The 16762-nt window shown below is 44.5% G+C and overlaps 1 protein-coding gene across 9 annotated transcripts in view; it reads left to right on the top strand.

The window, feature by feature from the left end:
- The window catches only part of R3HDM1 (R3H domain containing 1), a 188774-nt gene extending 173153 nt beyond the window's left edge, over positions 1–15621 (top strand). For all 9 annotated transcript variants that reach the window (XM_019522485.1, XM_019522483.1, XM_019522481.1 and 6 more), the window contains 5 exons: positions 4505–4674; positions 4913–5063; positions 7930–8012; positions 9105–9189; positions 14228–15621. In XM_019522485.1, the coding sequence (XP_019378030.1) occupies positions 4505–4674; positions 4913–5063; positions 7930–8012; positions 9105–9189; positions 14228–14592 (854 nt within the window). In that variant the 3' untranslated portion in view covers positions 14593–15621. The remainder of the gene's footprint in view (positions 1–4504; positions 4675–4912; positions 5064–7929; positions 8013–9104; positions 9190–14227) is intronic.
- The last annotated feature ends 1141 nt before the right edge of the window (positions 15622–16762 follow it).

Raw genomic sequence — 16762 nt, 5'->3', positions numbered from 1 at the left:
AAATATTAAAAAAAAAAAAAAAAAAATCAAACGGCTTTAATGTAAAAATCATACCTAGACTGCATGGTCACAATCTGTAATTCAGATGTTTAATTGGCACACTGTGAAGATGAAAGGCCCTATTCATTTTTGGCTTTGCCACTTCAGAATGTTATTACTGTCACACTTATCCAGTGAAACCTACCACCATGCTGTGTCATGCCATACATACATCACATGTCTTCCCCGTATATTTAGTTGCATATCTATATAAATTATGTGAGAGATGTTTATTTTCTTCTGTGTAATAAAAAAAAAAAAAAAAAGTTTTGCTCCAGATCAAAAGGCCATATGGATCAGCCTCCAGATCATACTGTCTCTTATTTGGTAGTATGATCTGGAAGTTAAAGGAATAAATCAAATCAAGAGTTCTGATGTTTTTGTTTGTTTGTTCGTGTGCTGTCGTTAACTCCATTAGTGACCCTGGCAAATTCTTCTAATTACACTGTTCTTCCATCTCCCTTTCTGTAAAATGTGGCAATGTGGATAGTGCTTCCCTGGTACTGAAAGTGCCTTTGGATCCTAGGATGGAAGGAAACATGTTTAAATTATTACTGGTTTTTATTTATTTTGATGTGCAGCTTTTAAGGATTTTATAACACTTCATGTAGTAAAATTTTTATAGCATAGTCTATAAAGGAAACATAGGTTAGGGCCCATGAGAGGTCACTGGAGTCCTCTTTTGTTAATTATTTGTTTAGGAGAGGAGCAAAACCATTGCTTTTTTTAAACAGAAACCTGTAAAGATTTTAATAACTTCCAAATATAAAAATACAAATGTTCAGTGTCTAAAATACACAGCAAGATCCAAAAAGTAAAACAGTATATGGTAGAAAGTGTGAACTGTAGTCCTTCTTAAAGATGGACATTTATTAAAATTGTGACACTTGTGAACCCATTAGCTTTATCTTTTTTTTTTTTTTTTAATGGTGTGAATAGTCTAGATCAGGGATGGGCAAAATGCGGCCTGCAGCTTGGACTTGGCACACCAGGCCATTCTATCCCGGGGGAGCTGGTGGCAGAACCAAGCCCTGGTGGCAAATCTGCACCCCCCCACCGCCACCCCCTAGCACCACCACCCAACCCAAGCCAGAAGCCTCTGCCTAGCAGGGACTTCTGTGGCGCAGGGGCTTCTGGCCTGGGGCTGTTCCTGCCTCCCTGCACCTAGGGAAATACAGATAAGGGGGAGGGAGGGAGGCAGGGGAGGACTGTGGATGATCGACCCAGTCCTCAGGGCCAGGCCTGACTGGCTCTTTCAGTCCCAGTGATGCATCTGGGAACCACGTGTTGCTGGAGCTGCCAGTACATGGGTGAGGAGGGGAGGAGTGGGGATATGGCTGTGGCAGGGTGGGGGAAGGGCAGTGAGCAAGCACAGACTGCAGCAACAGCTGGGCAGGAGTGTAGAGCCCTGTGCTCCTGCTGCCCTGTTCTTGGCCCCACCAGCACTGGCCCTGGGACACCAGTGCAGGCCCTGCACTTTCATCCGGCTGTCTCTGGCTCCTGCACACCCGCTCACTCCCAGTCCACCTCACCCCAGCCCCGTGGTACAGACAGGGCCCAGGCTGAGCAGCAGTGGCTCAGGGCAAACTGCTTATGGGAGAAAACTGGCCCCTCCTGCTGCTGGCGCTTCCTGGTGCAGCTGCCTGGAGCCCACACAGGGCTGTCCTGCATCTCCACCATGTCACCACTGCCTCTGGGCTGCCCCATGGAGCAGCGGTGGCAGTGGAGAGCAGGCATGGGCAACCCTGTGTGGGCTCTGAGCAGCTGCACCAGGGAAGGGGGCCCCTTTTTTTCCATGCTGAGCAGCAGTTTGTCCTGCACCACTGCTGCTCAGCCTGGGCCCCATGCCGGCTTCAGGTTCACCCGTTGTTGCTGAGCTACAGCAGTAGCTGGACAGAAACTGCTGCTTGGCATGGGGAAAGCACCTCCCCCACCCCAATGGTGCCAGGCAGCTTTAGCTGTGTCCGCCCAGAGCTTGTGCCTTGCTAGGCTGTGGTTCAGCTCCTTCACTGCCGTTGTGAGCTGCCTTGTGGCAGCTCCACACAGCCACTGCTGCTGCACTGGGCAGCACAGAGACAGCAGTGAAGGAGCTGCACCACAGCCTGGTGTGGTGCAGGCTCCAGGAGGATGCAGCTAAAACTGCCTGGTGGTGGCAAGAGAGCGGGCTGCTTTCCTCTGTGCTGAGCAGCAGTTTCTGCCTAGGAGCACGGGCTCTGGGCTGGCAGGGGCTGTTTAGAGCCGGGCTGTGCTGCTCAAGCAGGAAGAGGAGGAGCAAGCCTGGCTCCATAGACCCCTGCCACCCCACTCTGGGTCTTGCCAGCACTGGCCCTGGCGCACTGGTGCAGGCCCCGCGCTCCCACCCAGCTGTTGTTGCACTCTGTGCTCCCGCTTGCTGCTCCTGCCGCCTGCCTGCTGCAGCCATTTCCCCGCTTCCCCTCTTGCTTGCCCGCCGGTGGCTCTGGTTACCACTTGATGCCTGGCTACATCACTGGGACTGCAGAAGCAGCTGGGACATGGTGCTGGAATGGTTAAGGGGCTGGGGGATGCAGAAGTGGCAGGAGAAGGACAGTGATGGCAGACGGGGGAAGTGGCAGTGAACGGGAGAATGGGGCCCACTCCAGTGCCCCAGGGCCAGGAGCAGCAGAAGTGTGGAGCCCAGGCTTGCAGGAACGCTGGCGGGGGCTCTGTCTGCCGCGGGGTGGGGGCAGGTTTTGGGTAAACTCTCCCCCTCCACCCAAGTCACAACCCTCCCCAGCCACCCTTTCCCCCTGCAGACTCACAGCCCCCTGCAAAATCCACACCCCCCACACAGCCACACCCCCCATGCCTATTCACCCCCCACCAAAAACTACACAGACACCCACACCCCACATACCCACAAACCTATACCCAGCCTCCCACAATACACAAGAGTTAAGACTTCATTTTAAGCTATTATACTATCACCTCTATGTACACTACACAAACACATGTAAATCGGGACAAAACTATTTTTTGAAATGAGTTTGATTAATGTTGTAGTACATGTTTGATTTATTTTTTTTTAGAATATAATTTGGTATTTTTCTGGTTCCGAGAAGGCAAACCCTGTTGCTGAAAGCACTTCCAGGGGCCACGGCATGGGTGACTGGTGCCTCCTTAGTCGGGGCGGGGGGCATGTGCCCCTCCTGCAAACAGTCCCACTGACCGGAAGGGGGGGTCCCCTGCAGGTGATCCTGTGGTCCGGTGGCGCGGGAGGATCCCCGCGGGCAATCCTGCGGTCCTGGGGGGGTCCACTGCAGGCAATCCTGTGCTCGCTGCAGCCACTTCTAGGAGCAAGCGCCAGACGATTGCTGCAGCTGCTCCCAGAAGCAGCCGCAGTCGCTCCCAAAAGCAGCTGCAGCGAGCACAGTGTATGACCAGTGCTTGCGGGGGGGGCACTGGAGTTCCCGCCTGTCGCCCCTGCCCATTGCCTGAGTGGCAAGCACGGCTGTCAGGGGGTGCACCAGTGCTCTCAGCGGGTTCATGTGCACCCCCTACGTGTCGCCACTGGGCCAAAGGGAGGGACTTCTGGTGGCGGGGGTTAGGGGTCAGGACTTCTGATCCCAAGATGGCGACCAGGAGGCAGGGCACCCATCAAGGGGTGGGGCTATCCATGTGGCCCTCGATGACTTGCCAGAACTCAGTAAGTGGCCCTCCGCCCAAAATAATTCCCCATTCCCGGTCAGATAGTCAGCTTACTGATTGCCATTTCTAATATTGAAGAAGACAGGCCATTATTTACCCTTTCTGGCCTGTATTCCACCATAACTGGGCAGAACCCAAACAGCGTTTCCAGACCTTCCTTTTCTGCGTGGCACCAGCATCCTTTCAACCCCTCCTGTGTGGGCCTGGTGACAGACCAGCCAGGGGGCAAGTTTCTTTCTCAGCAAGCCTTTGTTTGGAGAGTTGCTTTTGAAAACCAAGACAAGGTTAAACTACCTTCCTCAAGGAGATTTTCTGAAAAGGATGGTGACAGTTCTGATCACCCCAGGCCGTGTAAACTTGCCTCTCATTTTCCTTGTAGCTGCCCCCACAGGAACATGGGGACATCATTTTTCATACTTTGCCCATAGAAATAAACCTGACCCTATCTGTGAACAAAGGTAAAGTATAGTAGATTTAGTGCATTTTCAACTATTGTGCTATAGAACAATTTGGTTTAAGAAGGTTTTCAGTATTTGATACTAAGTTTTTCAATAGCTTAACCTGTCTTTCTGAATCCTGCTAATTTCTTTTTCAGCGATCTAAAAATATTTTATCTGTTAATGGAAGTAAAATATTCCACAGAATATAAATTCCCATGTGTCTAGAAACCAACAGTTTACTCTCTCATGGGTTCTGCATGTTGACCGCTTTCTTGTTTGTTTCTTCAGTTTTGACACAATAAAGCTGTGGCTAGAGGAGCTACCCTTTAACAAGATCCTTCACTTTCCTTGTATTGCAGCGGTAGCACCCCCACCAGGTGGAGGAGTAGTAATGATGCAGCTAAATATACCTAACAATCCCCAGCCCCGACCCCACTCACCTCCGCAGTGGAAGCAGAATAAATATTATTGTGACCATCAAAGGGGACAGAAATCTACAGAGTTTAGCACTTTAGACAGTGCTGCACAGGTATGGGTTTTTTTTTCCCTCTGGGAGAATTTGTCATGAATCTTGTATCTAAAAAGAAAGGAATCAGTTTTGGGGAGGAACAAAACAAACCTATTTCAGCAGTGCTCACAAATAGTTATATTACATTTATTGTTTCATGACTTAAATATTGTAAATATCATGTAGTATATTCAGGTAAATATATTTAAAACACTTGTGAGAGCCAAATACACTTACTTATGTATAACATTTATTCCAGTTACAGCATAGTCCTCAACTAGGTAGTCCTGTCACCTCACCAGCCCAATCACCAGCACCAGCTCAGCTATCAAATCTGAAAAACATCCGTCCCACGTTAACACCTCTTTCTATTGTGCCCCAGTTTTCTAGACCTTTTGTCCCTGGACCAGGTAAGGCTTTCACTGTATAACTCATAAAGATGTACTTAATTTTTCCAGATGATCATGCATAAATATTTTGTTTTATGGGAGCAAGTTGTGATCAAATAAAAAGTGATCATTTTTTGGCTAGTGTGTTCAAAAACTCTATTCCTTGAATGTCATAAGAATTAATACTACCCTTTTGCACCCGAGTCCCTCCCCTTGCCTCAAAAGAACAAACTATCTTTCAGCAGTGCAGAATTTATAATTGAAATAGTTTTGTGTAATGTTAATGAAATATATTTCAAACATTTATTTTAAGTTTTGAACTGAAAATAGACATTTAAATATCAAATAAAAGTAGGCTTATGGTACTAATGGTAGCATTAGAAAAGATCATCTAGTCCTACATGCCCATGTACTGCAGTTGATGGGTTTGATGTGGTCAGTAAACAAGGTGGATCTTAATCCTACAATTCTGCTTTCTACTAAACTCTTTATTCTCTATTCTTCCTTTATTGATTACAATGTAAGTAGTAGTTTGATCACTAGATTAAGTCTTTGTAACACAATGAGACTATGGCCTCTGCATTATAACAGTAGTGCTGCTACTTGCAAAGTATGACACTTGATGTACAGCTATGAGAGTGATATCCCATTATTGTATTTGTCTGGCCACAGAGAGCAAGCCATGCTATCCCTCTCTGCTGACCCCTGTCCTAGCACAATAATAGAGCTAGGAATAAGGAAGGCCAACACTCTGACCTGGCTGCCCTTCTCCTCTTGCCATATTGCCTTCAACCTTCCACCGAGGTTAGTCTTACCTTGGTCCTAGGGAAGCTCTTCGAGAAAATTATCCAGGAGCACATCTGCGAGGGACCAGCAGGGGAGTGTATGGTTAGGAGCAACTAACATGGGTTGATCAGAGGCAGGTCCTCTCAGACCAACCTGGTGGCCTTCTATCATCAGATCACTAAATCCTTGGACGTAGGCGTTGCGGTGGACATAGTCTTTCTGGAATTTAGAAAAGCCTTCGACACTCTCTCACCCCATTCTCATTAAAAAAATTAGGCGACTGTGGTATCGATCCCTACGCGGTCAGATGGGTCACCAATTGGCTGGAGGGCCATACCCAAAGAGTGGTGGTGGACGGGTCTTTTCCAGCCTGGAAGGATGTGGGCAGTGGGGTCCCCCAGGCCTGCGCTATTCAACATCTTCATCAGTGACTTGGACAAGGGGCTGAATAGCACCTTGTTTGAATTCACAGATGACACTAAGATGTAGAGGGAGGTGGGCACGCTAGAGGGGAGGGACAAGCTGCAATCAGTTCTGGACAGGTTACAGAGGTGGGCGGATGAGAATAAGATGGGTTTCAACACTGACAAATGCAAGGTGCTGCACTTGGGGAGGAAGAACCAGCACCATACCTACAGGCTGGGGAACTCCCTTCTCGCCAGCACAGAGGCAGAAAAAGATCTTGGAGTCTTTATTGACTCCAAGATGAACATGGGCTGGCAGTGTGGGGATGCAGTCAGAAAGGCCAACTGTACCTTGTCATACATCCACAAATGCATCACGAGCAGGTCCAAGGAGGTGATCCTCCCCATCTGTGCAACATTGGTCAGGCTGTGACTGGAGTACTGCATCCAGTTCTGGGCACCGCACTTCAGGAGGGATGTGGACAACATGGAGAGGGTCCAGACGAGAGCCACTCGCGTGATCAGGGGGCAGCAGGGCAGGCCTTACAAGGTGAGGCTACGGGACCTGAACCTGTTCAGCCTCCACAAGAGAAGGCTGAGGGGGGATCTAGTGGCCTGTTACAAACTAGTCAGAGGGGACCAGCAGGCACTGGGGGGTCCCTGTTCCCATGAGCACTACCAGGAGCGACCAGGAATAATGGTCACAAGCTGGCAGAGGGTAGATTCAGGCTAGATATCAGGAGGCGCTACTTCACTGTCAGGGCAACTAGGATCTGGAACCAACTTCCAAGAGAAGTGGTGCTGGCTCCTACCCTGGGGGTCTTTAAGAGGAGGCTGGATGAACAGCTTGCTGGAGTCGTTTGACCCCAGTACTCTTTCCTGCCATGGCAGGGGGTTGGACTAGATGATCTACTCAGGTCCCTTCCGACGCTAGAAACTATGAAACTATGTAGAGGCTGCTGGCATGCGTTAATTAACACGCTTCAGCAGACTCAATTAATTGCTGCGCTGTAATTACTTATTACAAAGATACTAGAGATGCTGCTGCTACATTGTAAATGAAGGGTAGAATGCAGTTCTCCTATTTTATTTCAATGTGTTTTGGTATATGGAAAAATACATCAAAATACTATATGGTAAAATCCATAGCCTTCTTTTCAGAAATAAATCGTAGTTTCCCTAGTAAATTTGGTCGTTTTGTTAATTATTTCAGAAATTTTTTTTTGACTGCCCACTGTGAATCTTGCCTCAGCTTTCTTAACCTCTCTCATAATTGTACATATTTCTGTTCAGTCATCTTATGGGTTCTCCCAGTGGGTGGAGATGCAAGATGCAACTCTTCTTGAGTAATGCTGGGCACTGCAACAAGAACTTTAACCTCATTGAAAATTCTTTGAGATTTGAATCTAAATGAGACTCTGGCAGCCTCAAACTAAAAAACATACTTTTTAAAATATCCATTTTAAATGCAAAGAACCCTGGGTTTATGATTTCTCAACTTCATAGTTTGTATAAATTGATTTATGGTTTCCATATGCAATTACCGTAATCAGGAAATTCTTTAAATGCCTCTTTCCTCAGTTTATATATAATACCTCACTTTACTTTGTTTATCTTATTTGTGAGGTGTAGACTCTCGTTGTTAGAGATTTTATACTAAGCAAGACAAAGTCTTAAAACCTTTTCCTTGTTTTCAGGAGATGCCAGATACCCATTGCTCGGCCAGCCATTGCAATACAACCCTCCACCATTGTTACATGGGCAAGTAACAGGCCAACAGGTAGGAAAAGCCAGCACTTAGTAAACTGCAAATTGTAATACAAGGCTGCAGCAATAATAAACCACAATGAGAGCAATATACTTTTGCTCTGGAACTGTATCTGCTTTCGACATCAATTTTTATTCCAGATTGTTACCTTGTCCCTGGCTCCCATCATTCTCATTTACTACAGAAATACAGAGCAGCATTCTCAGGAATGTAGCACTGTTACTCCTGGTAAATAAAGCTTTCCCAAGGTGGAAACTAAGGCTGGGTCAGTAACCTTTTTTTTTTTTGGTTTCCAGCAGTTCCAAAATCAAAAAAAGAGTTAAATTTTTGAGGAACTTTGCAGTTAGAATTCATTTCATGGATGTTTCAGACTTTTTAAGAATAAAATTGAAGGATGTTTCTAAACAAAATGTTGCTTTTAATTTGAAAAAAAGTGATGTATGTATCAAATTCAGAAAAATTTAAATGAAACAACTTGGTGAAACCTACACAAGTTTGTGGGACACTTTGAGGTTGTCAAATCTGTGGGGGGGGTTTGCTTTAAAAATGTTTAGGCAAAAAAAAAAATTGCCCAGCTTTAGCTGCAGGAAGATGGAAGAGTCACTGCAAAAATTGCAAGAGGCTTTTCTGCCCTTCCCTGACTTTTGCCTTTGCCTGAGGACTGTGTGTTTGGTCACAGTATTGGTAGGACCCAGGAATAAAATGGGACCTAGAAATCTGCTCCTTTCCACTACCACCAAAGCTGGAGTTGGAACTACAGGGTCTCCAGGACGCCCCATCCTAAATTGATATTTGTCTTAATGTCACAAAAATGAGGATTTCTTAGGATATCCTTTTTGAATCAACTGCATAGTTGGAATAGTTAGACAGGCTTTCAAATGCAAAATATTTTTCATCAGGTCACCTGATCCACCTGATAAAGAATGTCTTGCATTCAAAAGCTTGTCTAACTATATCCCAGTTGTGCAGTTAGTTGAATAAAAGGTACTACCATAAGAAATCTTTGTTTCACGTAACTCCTGGACCATCACAGCTACAGCATCACTCTAACCTGTCATAAATATGTCATTTCTCTAACCAAGTGATGCATGTCTGACTTCGCAGTGTCAACCTGGAAATAGGCATGGAAATAGAGGAAAGAAACCAGCAAAGAAGGCGGCCTCAGCAGATCTTGGTGCAGGGGAACCAGGTATGTAGTTGTTGGGTGGGACTGCATTCTGGTAGATCTTTTAAATGAAAATTGAAGCATTGAGAATGTATTTATCTCATACACTTATTGTATTATTTCAACCTGTGTGGGGGAATTGGAGCTGTCTGAAATTTGATTGGGAATTGAATTTACAGAAGGGAGGTAAGGATATAAGTGGGTGCTTCTGCATGGAGTCCAGGAGAGTAGAGGGTGCCTTTGGTGGGGCTGTATATTTGTGCAGGATGGTTGGGAAGGTTGTAGGACAGTGGAGGTTGTTTGGGGCCATGGGGATTTCAACTAAATGGTAAAGGCATGACTGTAAGGGTGAAGTATTTGAGGAATATCCATGTTGAGTGCAGAAAGATAGTGTAGAGGGTTCCTTTTAGGAGGATTTGTTATTGAGCTCAGGGTGCCGTAAGTGAAGGATAAATGGAAGGAAGATGAGAATGAGTAGTGACAGGGCAAAAAGGCGGAAGGCAAACATGGGAAAAGTTAGGGATGAAGGAAAAGAATATATTAATAAAAAAGTAAAGGAAAGAGTGAGAGAATGAGAATAAAAGTTCACAGTAGATAGGGAAAAATAGAAAGGACAGGGAAAACCAAAATCAGAGGGAAGGCAGTTAGTTTTCTTAATACATAATGGTTCATAGGATCATCAGAAAGTAGAGCTGGAAAGAACCTCACAAGGTCATCTAGTCCAACCCCCTGCTCAAGGCAGGTTATTCCTGACTAAACCAACCCTAGCTAGCTCTTTCAGTCATTCCTGATAAGCCACAGTTCCTGGGCCTCTAATCATTTTTGTTGCTCTAGACTGGACTCTTTCCAATCTGTTCACATGTTTCTTGAAGTGTGGCTTGCAAATCTGGACACAGTACTCCAGAAGAGGCCTTATCAATGCTCAGTAGAGTACAAGAATTACATCCCTTGATTTGCAAGTGACACTCCTGTTAATACAGCGCAGTTTTATGTTGGCTTTTTTTGAAGCAGGAGCACACTGTTGAGTCCTGTTCATTTTATAGTCTACTGTAATCCCCAGGTCCTCTGCAGTACTAGCAATCTAGCCAGTCATTCTGCCAGTATTTGTGCATGTAGTTATTTCATCTTGAGTGCGGGACTTTGCCCTTGTCCTTGTTGAATCTCACTTCATTGATTGCAGACCCCTTTTTTCAGTCTCTCCAAGTTATTCTGGATCCTAGCCTTGCTCTCCACAGTGTCTGCAACTCCACCCAGCTTGGTATCATCTGCAAATTTGCTAAGTGTGCATTTGATCCCTTCATCCAAATCATTCATGAAGGTATTAAACAATACTGGACCCAGAACAGAACCCTGAAAAAACCCACTTGATAACTAGACACTGAGCCACTGAAGACTACTTGCTGAGTATGATGATCCAACCAGCTATGTATCCACCTTGCAGTACTTATCTGGTCTGTATTTCCTTAGCTTGTTAATGAGAATGTTGTGGAAGACAGTGTTGGAAGCCTTAGAATCATAGAAAGTTAAGGTTGAAAGGGACTTCAGGAGGTCATCTAGTCCAAAGTCTTTCCTGGCCAAGTGCAGGGGGGCTGGACCTGATGATCTGTATGGTCCCTTCCAGCCCCTAACATCTATGAAACTATGAAAACCCCTGCTCAAAGCAGGATCATCCTCAACTAAATCATCCCAGCCAAAGTTTTGTGTAGCCGAGTCTTGAAACCTCCAAGAATGGAGATTCAGCCACCTCTCTGGGTAACCTGTTCCAGTATTTTACTACCCTCCTAGTGAGAACTTTCTTCCTAATAGCTAATCTAAACTTCCCTTGCTGCAACTTGAGACCATTGCTCCTTATTCTGTTATCTGCCACCTCTTGGAACAGTTTAGCTCCATCCTGTTTGGAACCCAGCTTCAGGTAGTTGAAGGCTGCTATTAAGTCTCCCTTCAGTCTCCCCTTCCCTAGACTAAATAAGCCAAGTTCCCTCCATCTGTCCTCAGAAATCATGTCTCCCAGCCCCCTCACCATTTTTGTTGTCCTCCACTGGACTCGCTCCAATATCTCCACATCCTTTCTGTAGCAGGGGCGCCCAAAACTGAACACACTATTCCAGCCTTGCTAAAGTCAAGGTATATTACATCCATGGCTTCCATCCACAGAGTCTGTTGCCTTCTTATAGAAGGAAGTCAAGTTGATCGGGCCTGACTTTCTTTTGGTGTCCATGCTGGCTGTTTCTGACCACCTTGTTGTCCTCTAGTTGCTTTACAGTAGATTTCTTGAGAACCTGCTCCATGATCCTTCCAGGTATAATGGACTGGTCTGTAATTTCCAGATCCTCCTCTTTCCCTTTCTTAAGATGGGTACTCTATTTGCCCATTTCCAGTGCCTCCCCTGACCTTCATGAGTTCTCAAAGTGGATAGCCTGTGGCTCTGAAATTACCTCTGCCAATTCCTTCAGTACCTCTGGGTGCATCCTGTGTGGCCTGACTGACTTGAAAACATCTAGCTTCTCTGAGTAATCCCTAACCTGTTCTGCCACTACTCTAAGCTGTTTTGGCTCCTTCCCTATCTTTGTTGCCAAATACATTCATCACTGGTAGCTGCCCCTGTTTGTGAGATTGAAGTAAAAGAGACATTAAATACTTTAGCCTGCAACTAGATTGACTTCCGCATTTTTAAGAGACCTGTGGTTTATTTGGCCTTCTTCTTACTTCTGACATACTTGTAGAATCTTTCTTGCCTTTTATGTCTGTTGAGTCACATCTCCAGTTGTGCCTTAGCCTTCCTAAAGTTTTCCCTACATGCCTGTATGATACTTTTATACTCTTCCCACGTACCATGACCAAATTTCCACTTTTTACAGATTCATTTTTTGAGTTTAACACATGGAAGAGATCACTGTCTAGCATTTGGGATATGACCTCCATATTTGTGAGCAGCAAATTGAGAAGAGCTTCACCCCCACTGATATCATCTGTATCAAAATGTTATCCCCAACACTCCGAGAATTTGCTGTTAGTTAGTAACAAAACACTTTTAAATTATATAAACTTTTTCATCAAGTGACTGTCTAGATGCATATTTTTTCTGCATGAATGTACAGTTGTATCTCAAGCAAGCATTTAAAGGCTTTTTGCGTTAGCAATACCTGTTGCCCTTGCTTCCTTATGGCCTGTCCACAGGGACTTAGAGCAACATACACTTTCTGCTTCTTGGTTCCTCTCAACTACTTTTGTTATGAGTGGAGATTCTTTTTGTCAGAGGTGCTTAAGGATCTAAGTTTTTGTCCCTAAGTAAGATTCCATCTCAACTAATGTATCAACTTGGTGGAGTTTTTTCCAAGATTTTATTCCTCTTGAGCTGAGAGATCCCTGTGTTCACTTAATGGAGAAGGACAGAACCCATGTCATATGCACAGGACTTTCTGAAAGCATCCACAGCTACTTGTTTCCTTAGCTGAGTGATCTAATAGCCCCATGTGCTGCACACAGCACCTGCTCCAGCTTGCATCTTGGAGTGTCCACTGTGCAGCACAGTGGTGGAGCAACCTCGTGGTATTCTGGAGCCATACTACACTCCGTGGAGACTCTGGGGCCGTGCAGTGAAGACCTGGAGTGGCCACAGCGCACTCTGGCCACTCCACAGCTCACACTGAAGTGTGGAATCAGTTTCTCCATCCAGTCCAACCCGTAGTCTGGGCCCATGTTGTTCATCTAGCTCGTGGGGCTGAATGACTACCATCCTGACCTAGGGGATTCTGGTACCCACTTCCAAGTGCACAGCTGCTGTTTTGGAGTCACCCACAGTGAGTATGTACATATGAGCCATCATTCAAAGGAAGAAGATAAATTACCTATTGCTTTCTCCGGATGGGTTGTCCATCTGTATGTTTTCCTCCATCTTCATCCTTGGAGTCACATGTACTATGTGACTCTACAATGGAAAGAAAACTGAGGAACGGAAAATACTTGCTGCCTTTTTGTCCCCTTGAAGCGGGCCCAAGGAGAAAGAGGGCTGAGTACTGCATAGGCAAAGTGTGATCCAGTAACAGCATCATATGAACAGCCATCATTTCCCTCAGCTTAACAGATCTGTGAATATTTTACTAGGGCTTTCCAGCTCCTAAGCGGCTTGGGACCTCTGGTCCCCCAGCCACACACTGCACAAACCACACACAATCTAGGCAAGTGTCACATGGGCCTCACTCTGCACTGTGTAACCTCCTGCCTCCCATGCCATGCCACATGGGCTGCTGATATGCCACACGACCCCCCCAGAATGGAAGCTTGGGTGGTGGGGGTGGGGAGGAACCCATGGACTTGGACATCAGAACAAACAGGAGAGCAGCACCTGGACCAATGGCCTTGTGCAGCTTGTGGGCCACCAGTTAGACAGTGCTGTTTTATATGAACTAAATTTATTTCCAGGTCATGTGAGTTTTATCCTGACATAAAGCAGCACATAGTATCTCTTGGGCCGTTAAGTCTGCTGTGTCACAAAGGTGTGTAACCTTTTGCCACACCAGGGTCTGGAGCCAACTTTTACTACCTAGTAAACAAGGAAACCTGACACATCCCTGCTTCTGTAGCAAGCGTGACATGCAGAACTACTTCTGGCTGGGATGGCTTGGAAAAATAATTTAAGCCACTCAGCTTACCCATCCTTGAAATGGGTACTATAAGGTATATCTGTTGTAAATAATTGTGAGATGAGACATTCTGTTGTGATGGCAAAAAATGATGTGTGCATGACTTCTTGTCTCTGCAGAGTGGTTAAGTTCAAAGGGAGGCTAGGTTCCTTTCACTGCTTTTTCTTAGAAAGTGCCCCTCATGGCAGCAGCAGGCTAAAGCCATGCTTTACCATAAGAAATTTTATATTTCTCTGAGTAAAGGGTGCCCAGTCCTCCTCCATTGTCTCCACGTTTTTATTACACCCACATTGCTTGTTGCAGGCAACAGGCGAGTCAGGTGTCAGCCTGAGGTCTCTGACCAAAATTAAAGGCTTGTTTACAAATGTTTTGAAATAAAGTGCAGTTGTTTAACTTAAGAGTTTTTCTTCTTGTTTCAGTTGTTGGAAAAGTCTTAGAAATTACTGAACTGCCGGACGGAATAACTCGTATGGAAGCTGAAAAATTATTTGGAGAACTTTGTAAAGTTGGTGCCAAGATTCGGTGGCTAAGGGATCCCCAGTGTCTACAGACACAGCAGCAACATCACCGTCATTACTGTGGCAGTGGAGATAGTAATGTGAACGCTGAACCCTCCAAACCTAGTGACTTGGCTTCCACATACACAGTTCTAGCTACGTTCCCTACAATGTCAGCAGCTCAAAATGCTTTGAAGAAACAAAGTAACTCAGTTAACAAGTTTAGGCTGAGAACAAGCAAGAAGCACTACGACTTTCGTGTTCTGGAAAGGGCTAGTTCCCAGTAGCAGCTACATCATTGGACATTCAGCCTTTATTACTTCCACGTCCTTCTCTCCTCTACTTGATTGGCTTGATATTATAGGGTTTCTGTTCCCTTCCTAAAGACTCCTGGGATGTATTGTCACATGACATTGTAGCCTTTGGGGAAAAAAAAACCCAGTGATCCAGCAAGAAGAAGAAAAAAAATGCATTTAATCCCAGGCGACTGTAAGAACCCATTCTGACATATGGAGAGGCAGCTTTCTATAAAGGATGCTGTTATAATGCCCCTCACTTTTATAATAGTTTTGTTTTATATTTCTGAATTCTTGTATTGGATCCAAAGCTCTATTGTACAGGAAACTTTTGTTCATAACGAATACCCAAGCTCAGATCTGTATTTTGTAATCCCTTTTCACAGCCAGCACACAGCTATCCATTTTAGGACAGGGGTTAGGGTGGGGGGAAAGGAGAGGAACTGTTAAGGAATTGCACTCTATTTTCTAGCTAACTACCCAAAAGTCTCAAGTTATCTATTCCTCTTCCTTGTATTTCTTACTAAAAAAATCACTAAGTACTACTAACCTCCTTAGACGGTCCTTTCCTTTTGAGATTTATTTAGACAGCGTCAAAGAAAATTACAAATAAATTTATATTCTTGAATGACTCATTTCTGATCAAACAGGTTAGTGTGAGTATTAAAGGGGAATATGAACGAACTATGAAGAATGTTCATTGTATCCCATTTGTTTTTAGGAAAATGGTGAAGAAACTAAAATGCATCTTCCCAAATGACAAAATGTTTGCACTTTAATTGTGTTCCCACCAGATGGATCTTTTTCTTTTCACTCTAAGATAATTGCATTCAGTAAGTGCTGGAAACTTCTTAAATGGTTTAAATATGTTTGCATATTTGCAGAGGATCACTGGACATCAAAAGATACATTGCACATACAAACACCCTTTTTCAATTTCTGTGTATTTGCAAGGCTGTACAATGTGTGCTGATGCAAGCCTTTTTTCAGTTCAAGAAAATAAATGTTTACAAATACAAACTTCTTCTAGTGCACTTGTTTCAACTATTGACCTGTATGAACCTGAGTAAATCTGTATTGATTAGATAGCTACCTTTTCAAACATGAGAAAAGACTGCAGAATGGTATAATTATTAGAATTTTTTTTCAAGACCCACCATCTCTGTTCCTTTTGTTGAAGTACCTTTAACTTTTATGGCATTTGAAAATTGTATTTATATCTGTCTAGAAAAGGAAAAAGGAAGAAATTATTAGAGTTAGACTCCAGAAACTCAGGTACTAACTTGCTATGTAAAAAAGTCACTTAATGATTTTGTCCTTTGCTCTGCTTACAGGTGGTGTATAACTTTTTTAAACATACAGATCTCATTTTCACAAGCCTGAAAGTCAAAATTAGGGTAATACTTGTTTTTCATTTTTATTTTATTTTTAGAGTAAAAATGAAGAATTTATAGTGCCAAAAAGCCTCAACTCTAACCCTATAACACAGAAATCAGAGCCATACACTGGTGCCCCCATAACTGCAGTCACACATAGACAGAGCAGCACATACATTTATAGTTAAGATCAACGCTAAGAAATGGAAAAGGCCTGGCTCATTAAAAAACCACCATAGTTTACTGGATTAGACATAAGAGGCTTGAGTCTACAATGTATTTTGTTGGGACCACTCATGCTCAAAATTAAGTCTGCGCACAAGTATTTGCTGGAGTGGAGTCAGATTGTACAGCCAAACCAGAACTGCAAACCAGAGTAGTGCATTAATTGCTGTCTGCGTTACCAAAAGGTATGCTGCTTGGATGAAGATCCTGATTACAAGTCTAGATCTTATCACTTCTAGTTGGACTACTGACAGTGTCAAAGCCTGTGAAGGTAATACTAACTCCAGGATCATATGCTGCTATTGACCAATAGAATATAATTCTCCTCTTTAACTGATGAAATAGAAAATGCGTCACACCAGTTGACTACGCTCATAACTGCCTCCCGCCGTTTTCCCCTACAAGCTCAAGCCTCTAGACTTAGTGGCCAACAAAACGGCTGCCTCCTGTGGCTTACAAAATCTAGGACAAAGATGAAAGTTGTATCTGTATCCAAGAGCTTCCCTCTTTGGAATAACCTACCAGAGAAGTTAAGACTGAGATCAAGTCCAACCACTTTA

The sequence above is a fragment of the Gavialis gangeticus genome, unplaced genomic scaffold (genome assembly GCF_001723915.1).
Source record: "Gavialis gangeticus isolate Ggan-Ray unplaced genomic scaffold, GavGan_comp1, whole genome shotgun sequence".
NCBI lineage: Eukaryota > Metazoa > Chordata > Crocodylia > Gavialidae > Gavialis > Gavialis gangeticus.
The sequence above is the reverse complement of the archived record's forward strand: the minus strand, read 5'-3'. Positions and strand labels throughout refer to the sequence as shown.